Source organism: Brachycentrus maculatus, unplaced genomic scaffold (genome assembly GCF_059751285.1).
Source record: "Brachycentrus maculatus isolate JH-2025_06_01 unplaced genomic scaffold, ASM5975128v1 h1tg000306l, whole genome shotgun sequence".
NCBI classification, from domain to species: Eukaryota; Metazoa; Arthropoda; class Insecta; order Trichoptera; family Brachycentridae; genus Brachycentrus; species Brachycentrus maculatus.
In genome coordinates this window covers 689,248-710,791 of record NW_028281056.1, presented here as the reverse complement: position 1 = coordinate 710,791, position 21,544 = coordinate 689,248, and the positions used below count along the sequence as shown (strand labels likewise).

Sequence of the window (21,544 nt, the reverse complement as noted above, 5' to 3'; positions counted from 1 at the left end):
TCTGCTCCTATTTCACACAACATTATCCAAACTATAATACATTTGCATATGAATATGTTTTACCGTTCTCTCCTCACTCATCCGTTCTACGTATCAAAACCATTTTAACAAAACCTTCTTTACTTTATCGATAATACTAATCTCAGCATTCTTTCCTCATTTCAACATTTGAACGTCTATCACACATCGTTTTGCCAGAAAATTCGGGCAAAGAAAGATTTTGGAGAGCATTTTGACTACATTCAGTTTAAATATTTTAGTTCCTTACTAAGCAGTCAACTTATCCAAGCTATTGCAAACTTGTACGAGGATAGCACTGCATGCAATAGGGTAAATGGCTCATTTTCATCTTGTTTTGACATATCTAAAGGTGTTAAACAGGGATGTGTAATGTCACAGTGGATGTTTCATCTATGGATGGATAATTGCATGAACTAAAATATTTAATATTGTAGTTGAAAAGATCGATTTGACAATCTGTTGCCTTTTGTGAAAAAAGTAAACTGAATGTAGTCGAAATGCTCTCCAATATCATTCTTTGCCCGAATTTTTGCTGCTTACTCCATACTCATATACATACATACATAATGTTTGATAATGATGCGGAATGTATCAAAACACGAGACACATTAGATTTAAGGATAAAATGGTATTTACCAAGCAAAATTTTATTTAAACATAGGAAGATATCGACTCACACTGACTGCCGATTCAATTAATGAGAATATACCATACATGATGTTGATTCGAAAATTAGATTTGCGTACAACACACTCTTACGTCTTCAAATTGAAACATCCCATCATGAATACACTCGGGAGAGCTTACCATAATTGCATGGGCATATAAAATTTAAAATTGATTTCCTTTTTTGTCGGTGAACTTAATAGCGTCTCGAGAAGAGACTTTTTGCCCCTACCGCCATCATCTGACGTTTGCCAGTAAAATCTTTTAACGTTTTTTTTTCTTTCACCCCACTTTTTGATGAATCACTTTAAAAACTTTAAACAGGGCCCCTCAAAATATTTATATATACAGACTGTATGCTGTATTTATATAAATTATATTTTTTTTCAAATTCAAAAAGTATTCCGCCGATTAAAGAGATTTTTGTGAAGGCTTTAATAAACTTAAAATGTATTTTCTTAGTTTTTTCAAAGCAACACGAATATTTTGAGTCTAATGATAAAAAAGTTTGTTTTATATTTAACTTGTAACAAACTTGTGATTAAGTTTCTGAACACGTGGTTTACGAAAAGATATTGTTACTTGCGATGTAAAACTGTGTCCGTGAATTTTTTTCTTTAAAAAAATTCATTGACAAAATTAGAATAAAATTAGTAGCATTGAGATAGAGAATATTATTATACAATTAGCTGAATCCAGCCACTTGTTGCTGTGGCTCAGTCTTGTTAAATGGAAAGAAAAGAAGAAAAAAAACATTTCTTAAATCTCACTATCGTAAACATTGTTTTATCAGTGTCAAGAAGCATTATGTACGCCATGAGAAACAATAAACATTGCGTTGATTGCTGTTTAGTATAACAGATGGCGCTGCCATTCCAGTCATCAAAAACATGGCTTTACCTGTCACATGTACGTATTCAAATGCATTATTGTGTCGAAATTTCAAAGCAATCGATGAATAACAAATTTACAGATTTTGTACAAGCTTTAACAATTTCATTTTATGTATCAAATGTTAAAATCAAACACTTATTTTCAAGTCTACTAAATCGTATTTTATTGTTCATAAACAGATCAAAATAAAATTTGTGACAATTGTTTCGCCTTGTTAAGCAAACATTCGTTTGTAAATGCCATAACAAGGCGAAACAATGGTCACAAATTTAATTTTTATGTAACAACAAAATACAATTTAGTAGACTCTAAAATCAGTGTTTCATTTTAACATTCAATATTTAAATTAAAATGGAGTTCTACAAATTAAACGCCAAATCTAAATATTAACATTTTATTTTATTTATTGTTTCGGCATTAACTTTGTGGTAAGACATGTTACAATAATTAAAGAAAACACTTCGTTTTTTACCACTTGAGTTTTATTATAGACTACATGTTTCAGAAGCTAAACTTATTTTAGTTATTATACAGACCTGAATGATGGAAGTTTAGCTTCTGAAACATGTAGTCTATAATAAAACTCAAGTGGTAAAAAAAGGAAGTGTTTTCTTTAATTATTATTAACATTTTAATTTGTTTAGATACGTTTATATAAAGAGCAGTTTGATAATTCGCTACAGTTATAGTGCTCCTAAGGTTTGTTGACCTGCTATACATAATTTTAACACAAATATGTAAAACGCCAAACGAGTTCATATAAATAAATAAATAGTTTTTTTTCTGCCGAAACTTGCCGGCACTAATGGCCGGAATATTAAACGCCTCGGCAAACATTTGCATAAAAGGCACTAACCATCAATACTGTATCATTTTTTGAATTTCATAGGTGTAAATAGAATCAGTTTTTTTAACGGGATATGCAAATCAACTCTATTTATAACTGTGCTCAAATACGACATATTGAGTGTGTCCAAATACTTGTTTACAAATCTGGATTATCTTCAATAACAGGAGTTATTTTTCGTATTATTTTTAAAAAACTCCTATAATTGGAGATAACCCATATTTGTGAAAAAGTATTTGGACACACTCAAAATGTTGTAAATAAATTAACTGGTCAAATTATAAGCTAAAATAATAAAAATGAAAATGATATTTTCTGGCGTTTCTCATGCATGTGATTATAATCCAGGATTCATATTTAACAGGACCTTGCAAAGTAATTAAAGAGTTTTTCTGCTCAGTAAAAAGCTTCTTTTCATCTCACCAATAGATGTATCTAGTGAAGTTCTAGTGATTCAAGAACAACGTTTTGAAATTCGGTTGATATGTATTAAACCAGAAACAGAATTTGACCAGTTATTTTATCAATATTTTTCAGGCAGTGACTAAAACTTCCCCCTATTTTTTATGTTTCCACTGATAAAAAATAAATAAAAATAAGAAACAGCTCCTACCCCCTCTTCAATCTTTAATGTCCCAAGGACACATCTCTCAAATTTAGACTTAGCTTCACATACGATGTCATAAAATGATGCGAAATGCATCGACACACAATAGATTATAAGAAATAGTGGTATTACCAAGTAAAACTGTAGTAAAAAAAATAGAAATATAGTCGTAATAAAGTATTTTTATGAGTTATTTTATAACTGCTCCATTTTTCGTCTACTAAGGTTTTTTTGTGACTACATCCAGTCTTCATTCATCCCTCTTTTACCAACTCCATGCTTGACTTCCAAACATTACGGTATAATATTACGTGAATATTAAAACAAGATTGCTGTTATAAAAAACATAATTTATGATGAGAAATTAGCATAAGCCCTTGAACTACTGAAAATGGAAGCAAGTAGACTCCCATATTGGTCACGCAGTCTCGTAATATAATATTTTATTATAATATACTGAATAAATTATTCATTATCATTATTTTCAATTTAAATTATTGACTGTACGACAACAATAAATGACTCGCAGTAAATTGAATATACGATATTACACTAGTTTTACCCGATTTCGGTATCAGACATAGTGTTATATAACTCATTACACTATTAAAATATATTATTATGTAAAAAAAACTAACTGACCATCACGACGCTTTCCGCAAGGGCATGCAGAGAGAATAGAACGCCATACCTAGCTGTCTTTGCAAACAATCTTCGCCTCTTCCACCTTCATGCATCTCCTCACACATACGTGTCATAATAGATTATAAGAAATAGTAGTATTCACCAATTACAATTTAAATAAAAAATAATCCTGATGTCTGGGATATTTTTCTCGTACCGTTACATCATTAAAAAATAAAAATAAATAATTTCCTCAATTTTCATGCTTAATGATCCAATCCTGTATAACAAGTATGGATGGCGGTAATCAATCAACCTAGTAGTGTATTCCTTTGTCTTTTTTTTTTTATTCTTAAGTTTATGTAACTCATCCGAGATTTATGAATTCCTTTTTTCCGACATTGTGTTGTTAATCTAGAATATAAATCTGTTTATTTTTCGGAGGCGCTGACTTAATTTAAATCTTATTAATTAATATGACCTCTAAATATAATTAAACGTATACAAATGAGGTATATATATACTTTTATATTATACATACTAACAAGGCTAATAAAAAATTGCCTTTGATATTCATTACTTGATACAGTGAGTGCTTTTTTAATATTAGCATAATTTTGCAATTATGTCCTAATTAACAGTATTTGCAAACAGTGCAAACAGTTTTAACAACTCTACATAGATAGAAAGAATTTTTAAAAATATGGAGATCAGAGTATTTACAGATCACTCTACCAGCCTATGACCTGTCATAGGCTGGTAGAGTAATCACTTTGCACACGTGATACAATCTTGATTGACAACCCACGATTGACATTTTTTTAAACTCCTAGATTTATATTATTTCGAGAAATAAAAATACTTTGTGTTCTGATCCACTCACATTTTTTTATAAAATAGTAATAAAATAGTAATAAATGAAACCCTGAAGAGGGCAACAGGTTGTTGCCGAAACTAGTTGGTTAATAAAAATGTGAGTGGATCAGAATCAATATGATCCACAAAGTTAATGCTTTTAATATTCAAAACATCCTAGATATGTGATTAATCTCATGACATAGTAGGTACATATGAATTCACAATAGCCATCATGTTGTTTTGACATTTTTTTAGTAAAGATCCTAACCGGATTTTTTCATACGCAGAAAAACGTCTGAAAATAACAATTTTAATTTTTTTATTCATTTTTACATAATTAGTTTTAAAATATTCATTTTTTATTAATTTTAATTCAAATTCCATGTCGTAAAAACAAAACTATATTCATTTCAATAGTTAAAGGATATTTTCTTTTAAATATCTTAAAAGCTTTTAAAATTCGTATAGTTATTTTAAAACATATGATAAAATCATTCATGGAGATAAAACCTTCCCTGTGAGAGATAAAACAAAATTCAAAAAATTACACAAAGGATCTTCGCCCAAGGTTATAACATCATTTATCCTTTTGCATAAACAATACGTTTGGAAATAAAATCATAAAAAGAACTACTATTAAGAAAGCTATTAAAATTCACGCATCTCGAAGGAACAAAACACTTCAATTTCGCCGACCATTTTGCCTCCAGCGTATCATCAGTAACCCTGACATCCAGCGAATGAACGAGACGAGAAGGAAAAAAATGACTTCTGAAATACCTTACATCCGAGTGACTCTGAAATTTAGCTACGGCTTATGCAACGCAGCTTATTATGGCCCTACTTAGGTTTCAACTTCATAAGTTGTGTAGCCTATTTTCACTTGTGAGTTTATTAACTCTTTATGTTTAAAGTTACTATAATTTCATATAATTCATTAGTGAAAATTCTAGGCAAAAACACTCGCTATTTCGTTTTAACCACTTTTTGGTTTCAACAAGAACCTTGTCATCATCAGGGTTTATTAAATTTTAAAACATTAAAAACATTTAAATACTCATAATAAATTACATTCCTTTACCAAAAACTAAATCCTAAATGTAACCGGTAAGTTAAAGTGTGCTAATAATAAAAAGTGGTTAAAACAAAGTTGTTTAATTTTATAAAGTTCATAAAATGTTCAAAAATGTGCCACAAAGTATGTGCGAAAAACATTCAAGAAACTTACCATTTCGTTAAAGGCATGATTTTAAACAATCCATTGATTCTTAGGAAATAATGACATGATCAAAGATTTCAAATACTTGAAAGAGGTTAGGTCAGGAGTCGGAATAATCGGGGGGTATAATTGAGGAGATGCATGCATGTGGAATGCTTAAGCGATCACTTCATTCACTTGTGTAATGTTCACCATTCTGCCCATTATTAAATATCCATAATTGCTTAAGCCAGCCAAATGCTCATAAGCCCTGGGATGCTCAAACTTTCATATTCTTTCTTAAAAAGGGAAGAACGATACCAATTTCATATTAAGTTTAGACACCTTTAAAATTGATATCTCATCAGTAGTCTGAATAATCCAGTATCCGATACCATAAATTGTACTTGTATTTTATTTATTTTTTTATTTAAACTTTATGTACAGAAAATAAATAAGTACCACCAACCTCTTCCGACCAACCAAAAACTGGCTAGTGATATTGATCAAAACGTTTGATACCATAATATATAGCTGTTTGCAATCAGAGGGTAGATAATACTTGAACATTTAAAAAACATATATTACAATTGACATTTAAAAAAAAACACAAAAGATGATAATAAGGAGGGCAAAGGCAAAAGGGAGTTTAGGAAGGAGGTAGAGGGAAAAACTAAGGGAGGAGTTTGATGGACAGTTGGGATTCTAATGATATATAGTAATGTCTCAGACGTTTCTTAAAAGTTATTATGGAAGGTACTTTTTATTTTAATGTGATTTATTTTCTTGTGTATTAATCTAAAAAACGACAATTAACTTTTCGGGATTTATAGGCGCCCGCGTATGTAGACGCAGGCACCGCCGATAATTACTCACAAATTCGCGGTATATAAGTACGAAGCGCCCCGGTCGGCGCTCAGTTGGTCGCCGCAAGCGTCGAGACCACATCCTCCGCCATGGAGCGCCTCTCAGTACCGGTCTCATTAGCGTGCGCGTGCTGTTTCGTGCTGGCAGCCGCGCAGTACCCGCCACTCGTGCCCGGCGTGCCCGCAGTGCGAGATCAGAGAACCATCGACATACCCACCCAGGACATCAACAAGAGACTCTCCGAGCCCCAGGAGGCCAGGTTCAAGAGGAGATACGCGGTCAAGCATCCCTTCATCATCACGAAGGAAGATATCGATAACCAGGATAGCATAGTAGAAGACAATATCATCGTCGAGTCGAATGTGCTGCATCTCAACAAGAGGGTTGATAACGAGTTGGGGAGAGCGAGAAGGGTGCGCAGAGGGTGGAATCTACAGAATGTGATAGTGCCGGATGATCCTATATACCACAGAGTGAGATAATGTGATTTATTTGGTGGCTTACCATAGATTACGGGACATTCGTAAAATTTACGACGAATAATTTATTTTTTTTGGATACAATACATGTAATGAATATAGTGACAACTAGCATTCATAATATCTCATTTTTTTCTGATATTTTACTTTATATTTTTACAAAGTTCTCAAAAAATATGTTCCACTTATTTATTTAATGTATTTAGTGATCATTTTTGGTAAAAAGTTTTCATTACTTCGTAAATATTACGATAATCCCGTATTAATGTACATTGAAATAAGTCCCGTCTATAATTTATCAAGACTCTTATCGCGGCCGATGAACTTTTAAAATATGAATAATTGCGTTTTCAAGCTTTTCAGTTTCTTATATAAATTACTTCTCCTCCGTAGCGTAGTGATAAGCGAGTTAGACTGCAGTGCTAATGGTCCGGGTGCGATTCCCAGGGGGGTCCAAATAAATTTAAGTGATTTTCACTGTCATTCATATTTAATATCATCTTGGACTGGCGTAAGAAGCGATAATTTAATCATCTTTCCTTCGTTCAATTAACGATCAAGATAACACTGTGTCGATACGATACAGTACCCTATGCATTAGAAGAAGAAAAGGAATGTAAATTGCAAAGTATCTCCGTAATAACAAATGTTAAACGCGTAAAAAACTCAATTAACTTTAATTTCGGCGCTCTTGTGTAACAACTACATATATTTAGATAACCAAATTACTTTTTCAATGATGCGACTGCGTCAATGTCTAAAGTGGCCATTGTGCTCTTAATGGGATGAATATTCGTGATAATTTTGTGATTTTCTGGAAAATGACCTCAAAGTAATACCTTTTATATGTGTAACATGTGTTCAAATGCGCATGTGTTTTTATTACGTATGTGTCTTATTTCCGAATTATAACGAGCGATACGTTTCAAGGTCTGAAAACATATCTCACTTTAATGTGAAAATTAGTATGATAATGATTCATTAAAATATGAATGAGATTACGTGAGAAACGTACTCTACTTTTCGAGACTAAATTAATGAGAACAGATCGGCCATCCCTAAAATGGCGGGATCGTTCGAACGAGCTTAGATTACTTTAAAAAGACCGATGATCGATTAATCAAAGATTGCTCAACTGTTAAAAGTGACACGACGTATTCAACACCTACAAGAACCGATTCTTTTAAACCCGTTGCAGTTGTGATTGATCGCATAACGACGAAATGGGTTTTGATTCATTTGAAAGGCGAATTTATCATTTTGAATTCATTAGAGAACGTATCACGGTATAGCAGACTTCTATGACACTAATCGTGACAGAAATTCGAGGTCACAACCATTATGGTACAATCCCGGTCGAAATTGAGAACGAGTAAAATGCGGTGTACTTTTCTTTTAGTGCGTAAAATTAACGATTTATTGAGAATTCGAAATTTAAAATAATCATATTACGGTTGTCTCAACGCATCTATCGATTTTATACGAAAGAAGATGGAAGTTTGAGCATCCTAGGGATTACGACCTGGCATTTGGCTGGCTCGAATGATATGTTAAACAACTTTATTGTATTTTTGTTTTAATGATGTACGAGTATATATATATGCACTGTTGTTGGATTCCTTTCATGCGTTAGTTGTTATTTGATAGATTTATAATTTTCGCTTACGATGTAGCTTAGTCCAGTGGTACATATGTGAGATTCCTTCCGAATCAATTATTTAGAACAGAGAGTCCAAAATAATAACTCAATTTTTAGATACTACTATTTAACCAGTTGATTATTAACAATGTCAGACACAGGATTATTCACCTGCAGTTTACACAAATTTAACTGATGACGCTACCGTCATCTGAAATTCCAGATTTATCAAATTACAACTTACATATGAAAGGAATACAACAACATTACAAATATGTCTTCATCTTTCAAAAATAATTCAATTTGGATGTTCAATAATGGGCAGAATGGTGAACGTTACACAAGCGTATAAAACGATCACTTAAGGCAGCTAAATTCTAGGTTGCAAGCCCTGGGATGCTCAGACTTCCATCTTCTTTTAAAGCAATAGATGCGTTGAAACACATATAATGTTATCACTGAAGCCAGCTGAATTCCTGGAAGATGATGAAAGCTAAGACTTCCATCATCTTTCGTATTAGAAACGATAGATGCGTTCAGACACCTATAATGTTTAAAGATATTAATGTTTTATTTAGAAGTTGATTACTTCTTTGTTCGGTTACAGATTACGGATTTCCGGTTGTGAAGATGTTTTCGATTAGAATAACAGTAAAGATTTGGGCGCAGCAACAGTCTACTTTTCGGAGAGTTTCCATTGAAAACAAATCAAAAGTATCAAATAACGGGAGTCGGTGAAATTACCTCCAATATTAGCGGCGCGTGCCAAGTTTACTGCACAGTTACTCGTTTCGGTAGAAATATATTAAGGTTTTACGGAAAATTGAGGCCAAAGAACTTAGCGAGTAATTGAAAATATCGAGGTTATCGTATTACACGAAATTTATGAACTTTTCAATAAAATGAATGTGTAATAACAATACATTAACCAAAAATTGGATCCACATTTTGAGTGTTCACAAATCTGGGAACAAGTATTTAGACGTGCTTAAAATGTTATAAAATAACTGATCAAATTATAAGGTGCATAAAATTGAAAAATCATGTTTTCAGGCGTTTCTCAAAATGTAAAAATAATTCGGGGTTCGGATCTAACATACATAAAAAAGGGATCTCTACTAAATAAAAGCTTTTTCTTGAGATAATTCTTGTAAATTCACGATTAATCATGATATACGTAGGAACTTCAAAAAGTTGAGTAGTGTGTTTATCAATCATGGCTAGAATGGTGAATGTTGCACGTGTGATCTCTTAACCAACCATGACAAGTCATAAGTCGTAACTCAGATTTGTCAAAATGCAAAAATATGATAATTTGTCTCGTCTTTATGTCAAATACATACAGTTTCTATCGTATTTTAACGCGAAACGCGCGGTTATCTGAACGATTCATGTTTCTGTGAAAACTTTCAATCAAGCCTGAATCAACTGGGCTGAAGAAGTCGTCCAGAACACTGAGTAATGTATGGTTTTGAGACGAATGCGAGATTTAGCCCTGGAATACTAGTAAGGTTCGTTGTTTAAAAGAAAATATCCGATAGTTTCAAGCTTATATAAATAAATGAAAATAACTAATTCAATACCTTAATAAAAATTTAAACATATAGCATTTTCATAAACCGATTTTTATCCTTTTTCTCTAAACATCCAGTAATTCGAACGACCCACTCCACGATTCTCCACGATTTACATTGTAATTATCAAGCTAGCACTTATTTACAAAAAAACAGCCAAGAAAAGAATTGGTTTAACACTACGCCTTTTTTAATTAAGGAATGGAATTTCCTGGAATTTAGACATTTCAATGGTTATTTTTCTTTCCAGATTCCGAATCCAGCTGAGTCCAGACAGTGGGTGTCTAGACCCGTGGGACGATCCAAACTCTACTGGGCCGATGGTCCTTCCAAACATACACGGCAATATGGTCACCCCAGTTGGGGAATCGGAGTTCAAAACATACATCAATGGCCACGGAAGATATATGGATAATGCAACCATAGACGCAATTCATTATTATTTTGTATCTAAATGGAAGCAATTATGAACGCGAGGAGTGTCGAAGAAAATTGCAAGAGATTGAACTTTGATGGAAAAAATACACACATCTTACAATTCACAAAAATTGAATCAAAATGTATCGGCCATTCGCTTACGTAGCTACTAATTTTTACAGTGATTATAGCTATTATTGAAAGTACATAGTCAAAATTGCATTTTTTTTAGTACGCAAAAACTGGTGCTACGCTTAAAATCAAGATATTTTTAATCAAGGAAGAGTGATACTTAAAGAATTCCTTGATTTTAATTGAATCAGTTTATGAAATATTAAATAACATGTATTTTTAACTAATTAGTATACTTTAGACTCATTTTAAATGAAAATTTTTACTTTTAAATTGGTTATTTCAACATATTTAGAAGGACAACGTATGTTGTCTTTTTTTACATCCAAATATAATAATTAAATTCGTTTTAATTATGACTCTATATGAATCATAATAATTAGGACAACATATTTAAAGTAGAAAAATCTATGTAATAAAATAACAACTATAAACATTTTCTACACCTATTGAATTTGACCATTGACTGTGTTTCGTCGTTACCGACTTCATCAGACTGGAGTAAGGGTTGACAAAGTTTAAAAAAAATATTTACACAACATGGCAGGGGTTTATATGGCAAATAAAATGAGATAAAATATTCTTAAAACCTTTACTATAACGTAAATATAATACAATACTTAAATTCATTTAATTTAAATTTATTTTATCAGAAATTGTTCATAAAATCATGGTTTTACACCCCTACCTTGTTTTGTATATAATATTTGTCTAGCACCTGTCTCATGATGTCGGTAATGACAAAACCCAGTCACTGGTAAAATAAAATATTTGTGGAAAATTCTACATAGTTGTTATACTATTATATAAAATGCAATTCCACCAAGAACTATCAGTACAAAACTTAAATCTAATAAAATCAATTTTCATATCCTTTTTAATATGATCGAATGGCCGATTTATATCTAATTCTGTTTTCTGAATAATTTTGATCATCAAGATTCTTTGTGAAGATTTTTGCGAGAACTTCGACAAAATAAGACATCTCAAACAATACTTGAAAGTGTTCCCACCATCGTGACGTTGTTATTTTGCCTGTGGCAGAATTATATTAAAATACATTAAGTTTATTCAATATATTAGATATATGTAAGTCCTGTGTTAGATATAAGATTAAATTATGTTTCTTATTATAAATAAACCCGACATCCGTTTGTCTATACGCTGTTTCAATTGTGAATATTTTACACATACAAATTTCGCATACATAATCTGTGAGAAGTGAAAACTACTGACATTTATAAACAACTGGGAGTACCTTCTTCTGGCCTTGGATATAATAATAATACGCGGTAAGCGTTATAGTGTTCAATAGGCTTTTCTCGTATTATCATTCAATCTTTACATAGGGGAGATCCGTCCAAAGTTGCCATTCGTCCGACATGGCGAAAACTCACATATACCAAATCTAATGTGCAAAGGCAAATAGCCGTAGGTTAAAAACAGTAGTTTTGAGATAAACGGTTTTAAAGTTAACTTAAAATGATGTTGCTTTTTGCCAACATATGTATCAATTTAATACAATTTTGCAGCTATTTGGATAATGAATATCTCGGTAAAGGAAAGAGATAGAGCAAAATCTGTGATTGTTTATGATAGAAAATAGTTAGAAGAATGTTTTGAGTTTTTAAGTGTTACGCCAAACGACCGCAACTTGAGTTACGGCTAGTTGCCTTTACACATTAGAAATGGTCTAAAATACTATTTCTCAAAGTGGTCCTTACAGGCGTCCAGGGATGCCCAGAATATTTCAGGTGGTTTATAGAAAATTTAAATTGATTTAGGGGTCCCTAAATAACGTCATTGTGATTTTTTCATAACAACATTTATTTAATATTACCCTGGACTGGTACTTTGCGGAGAACTCATCACCTTTCCTTCGTGTGTTAACGATCAAGGTAACACTGCATTTATATGATGCAGTGCCCTATGCACCATTGGGGTGCGGATAAGGGATTGAAGAAGAAGAAGAAGAAGAAATAACGTCAAGGGGTCCGTAAAATTAAAGAGATAATTAAAAAAATTGTGTGCCATTTTTATTATAATTTATATTTGAAGCAATAACTTTGCGACTTTCCAATTTATATTTAAATAAAACTTTGTTTTAAAATCACTATCTTATTTTATTATTAATTAATTATAATTTCTACCGGTTTCGAAGCTAACCGCTTCTTTTTCAATCTATTTAACAAAAATCAATCTATTTAACAAAATTCAAAGTATTTTGGCCGTTAGGCAAAAGAGCTTGGGTAGATCTCAAGTGGCTTTATTTTTGTGTTGATTAACAGTTACAACCAAAAGGGATCAGGGATGTTGATGTTGAACACACTCAAAATACCAAAAATTAATTTATTGTATTGTCATCTTTACCAATTTAAACGGATCTCCCCTATATACACAATAAAACACAATACAATACTATATAACAATAAATCTTGTTTTAATACCATACTCAGTCTTAATCCTCGTAAGAAAAATCTGAATGTTAATAGATTAAAAGATAAATTAGAAAAATTGTGCCCTTCAACTTATCCATAAGTTATTTTATTCAAGTAACTCTCTTTGGCTTTGAACTTTCAATGGTTCAGTCGATTATCAATGAACCTTTATTAAAAACATAGTTTCTTTGAATTGTTTGATCAATTTCAACACCAATACAGTGGAACCCCTGAAATCATAAATTCTGGAAAATCAGATAAAGATTTTGTAGAAAAACAATTGTAGGAAAACGTTTAAAAAAACACGTTTATTATGGAGAACAGCCTGAAGAAGACATTTATTATTACTTTAATTTTTTTTTTATATGTTACCTTTTATAATATTGAAAAGTTAATAAAGTATACAGTCCTGAACCTGTATTGCTACTCAAATACTGTTATATTACAATCAAATGTAAAAAGCTACAAATAACAGCATTAGGCGGCGCGTACAACGTAACTACAGTAATGTAAAGTACAATGAATGTACTGTATTACAAATTTTTTGGCTAATCCGAACTTTTCCAAATCCGAACGGGCCACAGGTCCAATTAATTCGGATATCCAGGATTCCACTGTACACGCGAAATAAAGTATTTATTTCCAACATTTTGAGTGTGTACAAATTTTGGTTCACAAATCTGGATATCTCCAATTAGGAGTTTTTTTTCATTATTTTTTGACATCTCAACATAGATGAAGAAGAATATGGTCTCTGGGTCTCTGGTGAAGTCTAACACTGCGTTTCGAGTTTGATCAAAATATTTAAAGTTCCAAGAATTTGAGTAGTGTGGTTGTTAATCATGGGTAGAATAGGTGAATGTTACACGTGTGTAAAGTGAACACTTAAACCGGCTAAAAACGGTCGTAAGCCCCGTAAATGCCCAGACTTCCATATTCTTCTTCATCTATGTTTGAGAGGTGGAAAAATCTATTATTTAAGTAAAAGTGGGCTAATAACTTATGTAAAGCAGAGATTGTGTGCGAGAAAATAACATGGAATATAGAATATTCTGCTTGCTGACACATTTTATGGAGTTGATAATGTGTATTACATGAGAAAATTTCATCTAAAATGGAAAATGTGATCTCGATTTATGCCTATGACATAATACTATCTCAAGGCAGTAAAAACATAATTATTGTGGATAAGTGCATAGAATCGATTGCGACAATCTGCACTTTTTATCATGTGAACACTCTTTATTATGTGGAAAACTATACAGTGTATTATATTGATTTGCTATCAATAATATATGTATGTGTTTGTATTAATGTGAGTATAAAATACAAATACATATACTGGAATCTAAAGCGCAAGGCTGATCACCGTTTCTTCATCTATTTAACGATCAAGATAACACTGCTTCCATACGATGCAGTAACCTATGCTATTTAAGAGTGGAATCCCAGTATTTTGTAACAGCATATATATGTATATGCATACATATAAACATTATTTTTGACATCTCAACGTAGGTAAAGAAGAATGAAAAGAAGAAGATGAAGAAGTCTGGGCATACAGGACCTAAGACTGTCATAGGCTGGTTTACGTGATCACATTACACTTTACACTTAAATGTAATAATTGACTCCTCTTTATTTTGTAGGACTTCACACGATATAATAGAATAGTCATTAATATAAATTTAAAACGGACCGTTTTTCCACATAATGGGTATTGTTGTGCTTTGTTCTTCAATAGCAGAATCATTGATGCACAAGTTTAATAAATGAAATCGATTCGATATCTGCCTTTAATAAAAAAAATTACATATAAAACACAATCCATAAAAAAATACGGTGTAAAAACTGGTAGTTTTTTTTTTCGCAATTTTTTAAATTTTTCAGCGTAGCATTTTTCAGTGTGGAAATATCGCTCACTCCTTTCAACAACGTCATAAATCAAAAATCGTCAATTTTCAGTTGTGCATGTTTTTTGAAAGCCTATAAAATGCACTAAATTCTAGCAAAATTTGCATGTTTTTTAACTTAATATTTACCTGTTGCTACTGGGCAGAAAGTGTTGTTTTTGCATTTTGAAGAAAAGGTTTCGTTTAATTTTTTTTTTAAATATACTAAATATTTTTCAAATGTAGAAAAAACATTCAGGTTATACCTAAAACGATCTGTTGTACAGTAAAAAGTTCAATAAGTGGCTTGATATTTATTTTTTATACAATATGTTATATTTTTGATCTTTAAAAACGACCTCCTGTAAAATCAAGTTTTTTGATTGGCGACGTTTTTGAAAGGAGTGAGCGATATATGAACCAATTAAGAAACCTTGTTCTTGAATCACTAGAATCAGCCCCGTAAATGCCCAGACTTCCATATTCTTCTTCATCTTTGATGAGATGTTAAAAAAAGTAAGAAAAACAACTCCTATACTTGGAGATAATCCATATTTGTGAACAAGTATTTGGACACACTCAAAATGTTGTAGCATTTTTCAGTACGGAAATACGTGTAACGACTTTTAAACAAGTAAATAATAGAAAACCCACGTGGTCGCGGAAACTAGTTTACCCTATTGGCTATCGGTGCAAGAATGGGCGAAATAGTTGAAAGTGCGCCCCAATAAATGCAGTTTCAACACCAGACAAGTGCGACTAGGCACGGCTCGTGGCCGGCACGAAACTATGCAGTCACGTTGCAATCAATTATGCAATTCAGATCAGCCGTTCGAAGGCGGCTTTAGAGGGATTGTTGATGTTTTCAAGCCGTTTTCTAAATTTCAAACCGTTGCAGAACCTTTACCTATTACTTTACTTATTTACTGGCTGTCGGCTGTTTACTACCTGGCCACGCTTTACTGTAGCTCAGCCTGTTCAAATGGAAAAGAAAGAAGAGATAAAGGATACCTTTTTTTGTTTTGTTTTTATTTTTATATTTCATATGCAAATAAATTCTATGAAACAATAATGCAATGGAAACATTGAAAATGTTGTGAAGAAGCACGCTATCCGCGATGAGCAATGTTTTGTATTGCGCGTGTTGCTGTTACATTCAACAGATGGCGCTGCCATGATAAAAGCTGTTTTCCAAAAAAGCGTGTTTTTTTATGCGTCATGGGTGTTTTTACGTGTGACAGGTGTTATAACTTAAGAGATTTTTTTTTTAACTTTTTGTTTAAATAAATTAGGTTTATTTTCACCCCCTTGGAATCGAAACCAGGACCTCTAGCATTGTAACCAAAATACGGTTACCACTACGCTATGGAGGCGGATGAAATTTTGTTCACATACAATAAGTATTTTATTTAACTAAACGTATTTGGGTCGTTCACATTGAAAATGTCCGCTTACCGCAATTCGTACTCTTCATTTCAACAAGTGATTTAATTTCATTACCATCTGAATTAAATAAAATCAAAAGGATTCAAAAGTTGATATTCGATACAATCAGGTATCATGGTCCCCTGGTATGACCTTATTTCTTATGGACTTGATAGCATTGGAAAAACTGCATACTGTTAAAACTTGCAAGTTTTTTTTTAACTAAACGTATGTGACAAATGAGAGAAATGTAGTAGTAATAATAAAGTTACAAACATCCTACTGGACCAATCAATTTTATTGAAATGATAAACTGAAGATTCAAATGGAAAATATGGCATAATTTTAGCAAATAATACATTTAAGTCATATTATTTATTTGAAGAATAGTTAAATAAATCGGTAAGTCTTTCAAAGTCGTCGTTTCACAATTTATTTTATAATCTTTTTTATTATTTTCTTGCTTCGACAGTCACTTGGTAATAAACATCAATCCATTTTTAATTAAGGTTTTACTTGGTAAATACCACTACTACTTTGAATCTATTATGACACGTTTTTGATCCGTTCCGCATCATTTACGGTGTTTGAAAATAATGCGGAATGCATTAAAACGCATGTCACAATAGATTTTAATAAATGCATAGAGTGTTTACCAAGTAAATCAATGTAGATCGTTAGGCACTTATGTGCATTCTCTCTGTTTGTATGTGTAAATACACATATATATATATATATATATATATATATATATATATATATATATATATATATATATATATATATATATATATATATATATATATATATATATATATATATATATATAAAGCTATCTCTACTACCCCAATTAAGGAATATTGTCCAAACTAACCGAACCAAAGTACTACTAGTGCCTTGGTTTGGTGTTCGTTCCTTGCGATTTGGTCCAGATGCCTTGTTTAACCGGCATCTCATATATGTAAGCGAAATCAATATAGAAATTCATGCACATATACATAAATCTCTAGAGAGAAAGAAAATACAAAAAGAAACAAGATCCATTATAGATTTATCCTAATATGGATAAGAGCTAACTTTTATCATCTCTTACACATGGAGATTCCAATTGGCTAGATGATTTATCATCGCCAATGTTCAAATCAGATCAAACATGGGATCGATTATAACAATAAAAGTCCAATCAAGTTGCAACAGGTATTGTAAAAAGGTAATATTTGATGAAAAGGGAAAGTAACTACACGAGTTTATGACTTTATCCCTTTCGTTGAGGTAGTACAGTTGACCATATTTTTATTAAACAAGTCTAGAAACCTGTCATACGACCGCAGTTTTTTATCCGTCTAAACCCCATTCGTTGAATTGTAGTTATTTGTAACTGAAGGATTATGAATAGGATTATCTGTATATTTAAAGGCAGACGCGAGTTAAACTGTTGACGTAAAATAGATTTATCTTATATAATACAAGTTTACTAATATCGAATACACTATATCAGGACTAACTTATTTTATTCGAATGTGTATAATTTTATTACTATTATCGGCGCTTTATGTGTAATCAAAATGAATTATTTTAATTAATTAGGCATACCCGGCTACGCGTTGCTGTATCTCAATATGGCTAAATGGAAAAGAAAGAAAATATGAACATGAAATCCCAACAATTATTCCTACGAGTAGTCATAAACTGCAACATTTTGAAATAATGGGAATTCATAGAAATATAAATAGTGAAAACCCCAAAATGAACCATATGACAATGACTAAAGCCTCGCCCCTATTGTTTATGTTCGTATTTATAAAAAAATATATAATTAAATAAAAATAAGAAACAGCTACTACCCTGTCGTTATCCTTCAACGTCCCAAGGACACAACTATAAAATTTAGTTAAGCGATTCGGCAGTCACTTTGTTGTAAAAAAACCTATCTTTGTTTATGTTTTATTTAGGAAATACCACTATTCCTTAAAATGCGGTGTTTGAAAATGAATGACATGTATCGAAATACGTGTCACAATAGATTTTAAGAAATAGTGGTATTTACTAAGTAAAACATTAATTAAAACTATAAAAATTAGACTTTACTTCACGTACGTAATTCGAAAATATTGCGGAAAACATCGAAACACGTGACACAATAGATTTTAAAAGATAGTTGTATTTACCAAATAATAATTAAATTAATGATGAAAAAAAAAACTTATGCTGGTAAGAAATATAAACCGAGAAAAGTATCGAATACCTACCGAAAATAATACCGCTAATCGAAAAAGTAATTGTTACCAGTTAGTCGCATCTCTACAAAGTAATATTACTTCCACACGGATGAGCGTCGTGGAACAATTTTGACATTCGAAACTATAATACCAATTGGCATTCAGGTTTGATGCTGTGATCACGTCCCGAGACGTTTTTCCATTCACTTCAAACATCTATTCGCATATTTGAGAATTCTGGGGTCTTATTAATTGATTCGGCACTCACTTGGTGGTAATATCTATCCACTGTTTATTCAAATTTTACTGAACAGATACCATTATTTCACGAAATGATACATCATATCGCTCACTCCTTTCAAGAACGTCATAAATCAAAAATCGTATATTTTCAGTTGTGCATTTTTTCGGAATGGCCAGAAAATGTACTATATCCCAGCAAAAGCGGCATATTTTTAACTTAATATTTACTCGCTACAGGGCAGAAAGTATTGTTTTTGCATTTTGAAGAAAATGTATTGTTTAATTATTTTTTTGAATACACTAAATATTTTTCAAATTGAGAAAAAAACCTTCAGGTTTTACCTAAAAAGATATGTTGCACAGTAAAAAGTTCAGTAAGTGGCTTGATATTTATTTTTAATACATTGTATTCTATTTTTGAACTTTTAAAACGTTCTCCTGAAAAATCAAGTATTTCGATTTAAGACGTTCTTGAAAGGAGTGAGCGATATATGATAATGCAAAGCAAATACTGTTTTTCCGCCGATTTTCTTAATTTTCATTACTGAAAAAAAAATTATGTGCACAAGCAAATTGAAGACTGTTTACTGATTTTGATAACTTATGAATAGAGATTCAATATGTTCATGTTATTACATGAATATCAATGATTTACTACGACACATACACAAGTGTTGACATCTAGTGTAAAATTCCGGTTTTTAAGTTAAATACACATTATATTCAGAGTTTAATACTTTAAGAGTTTAATAATAAACATATTATTTTTTGACATCTCATTAAAGATGAAGAAGAATATGGAAGTCTGGGCATTTAAAGCCCATTTAAAGCCCCGTAAATGCCCAGACTTCCATATTCTTCTTCATCTTTGTTGAGATGTCAAAAAATAATATGAAAATAACTACTGTAATTGGATATAATCCAGATTTTGTGAACAAGTATTTGGACACACTCAAAATGTTGTTAATAATCAGCCTTTAAATTAAGCATTTTATTAAACATTATACTTCGGAACGGGTCTGTTGGACCGCTTAGTAGACAAAAGGTTAAATAAATAAATTTTTAAGAAATTTGGAAAGAAAATGGTTAAAAACGAAGTCGACTTCATTGAGAAAATAAATTTAAAATAAATGAGAAATTAAAACAAAATATTTCCCAGGAGGCTATGCGACCGAAGAGGTTTGGAACCTCCGTAATACGCCAAAACAAATAATAATACAGGCTCGGCGAGCTGTCAAGATCAAAGGACAAGGTCCTTTGTCTTTAAATCGCGATGTTTGAACTGGTTTTCTGCGCCGCTGCTTCTGCAAATATGTCATTGTGATATTTGAATCCTTTGTGGTGGCTTTTTTGTCGTTTTTTAACGATCCTTTTAAGTCGAGACTTGTTATTATCAAGATTGTGACTCGCAAAAATCATTTTATAATAAATAAATACCAAGTCTCATAAAACTGACATATTTTATAAATTATTTTTGATGAATAATATGATTTAAGTTTTTCTTTTATTTTAATATTACATTATTTTTTTAGATATTTTATTGAATACTTGTTTTATCCGGCTATTTCTGATTTTACATAAATATACACAAGTTGAAAATCATGTTTTCAGGCTGGCCTTAGTATTTATGTATGTGAATATAATCCAGGATTTTAAATTGCATACAAATAGAAAGAGTCTTAGCTTAATAAAACCTTTCCTCAATCCAACGTAGAATGTATACCGTATTTATGATAATAATTTATTTAAAATAAAACTACGTACGTATTCATGACCATATTTCAAATATTCTCTCTTGTTTGAGATTTGTATTGTTTTTTGCAAGAACCTTTAACAATAATTTGCATAAAGTATTTTTCTTACGATACGACACTAATGGCATTTTTTCATAACGTTCTACCTAATATATATTATATAACACTAAATACTAACTCAAGTGTTTTTTTTGTTATTTGTTTTAGCTGAAGGTCATACAAATAGTTACAACGCCATCACATTTTTATTTGTTCTTATTTTATGAACACTATTTGTTTATTATTATCGTAATAAATTATTTAATATATTTTTTCTTAAAACTAGAACAAGGTTTGGAGATAAATTACATTTGTTATTGTTGTAAAACGGTTTACATTATTGTTATTTTTTAAATTCCATATGTTACATTCTGTTACATGCATTTTATACAGGGTGGCTCAGATCTCACTTTACTATTTAAAACATTAATATTTTTTTGGTATTTATAATATTTTACTTTGGTTATTGATTCGCCAGTCAGTTTGTGGTACGTATTTTATTTACGGTGTTTGATTATGATGTCGAATGTATCGAAACACGTGTCACAATACAAACCAAACATATCTCACGTGTGGTAAATGGGGTTTGAATATTGCGCGATAAAGCTGAATAACTTGTTCTCATTATCTATATAGTCATTAAAAAGTGAAACTATGTATAAAATAACTATTTAAAACTTTTTTAAATAACCGCAGCATTTTGAGTGTGTC

The 21,544-nt window shown here is 31.3% G+C and overlaps 2 protein-coding genes across 2 annotated transcripts in view; one reads left to right on the top strand and one right to left on the bottom strand.

Moving 5' to 3' along the window:
- LOC148304711 (uncharacterized) overlaps window positions 1–21,544 on the bottom strand; it is a 123,827-nt gene that overhangs the window by 29,841 nt on the left and 72,442 nt on the right. The window lies entirely within an intron of this gene.
- On the top strand, window positions 6,624–11,981 carry LOC148304712 (uncharacterized). The gene is made up of 2 exons (XM_088267907.1): window positions 6,624–7,055; window positions 10,525–11,981. Exons 1-2 carry the CDS (start codon window positions 6,672–6,674, stop codon window positions 10,687–10,689), a joined length of 549 nt encoding a protein of 182 aa, XP_088124033.1. The 5' UTR covers window positions 6,624–6,671; the 3' UTR covers window positions 10,690–11,981.

Excerpts from the sequence above, each read along its gene's own strand:
- LOC148304712 (XM_088267907.1), top strand. The coding sequence starts at position 6,672 with ATGGAGCGCCTCTCAGTACCGGTCTCATTAGCGTGCGCGTGCTGTTTC. Across the intron at positions 7,056-10,524 it reads ATGATCCTATATACCACAGA|ATTCCGAATCCAGCTGAGTC; the intron begins GTGAGATAATGT and ends TTTTCTTTCCAG.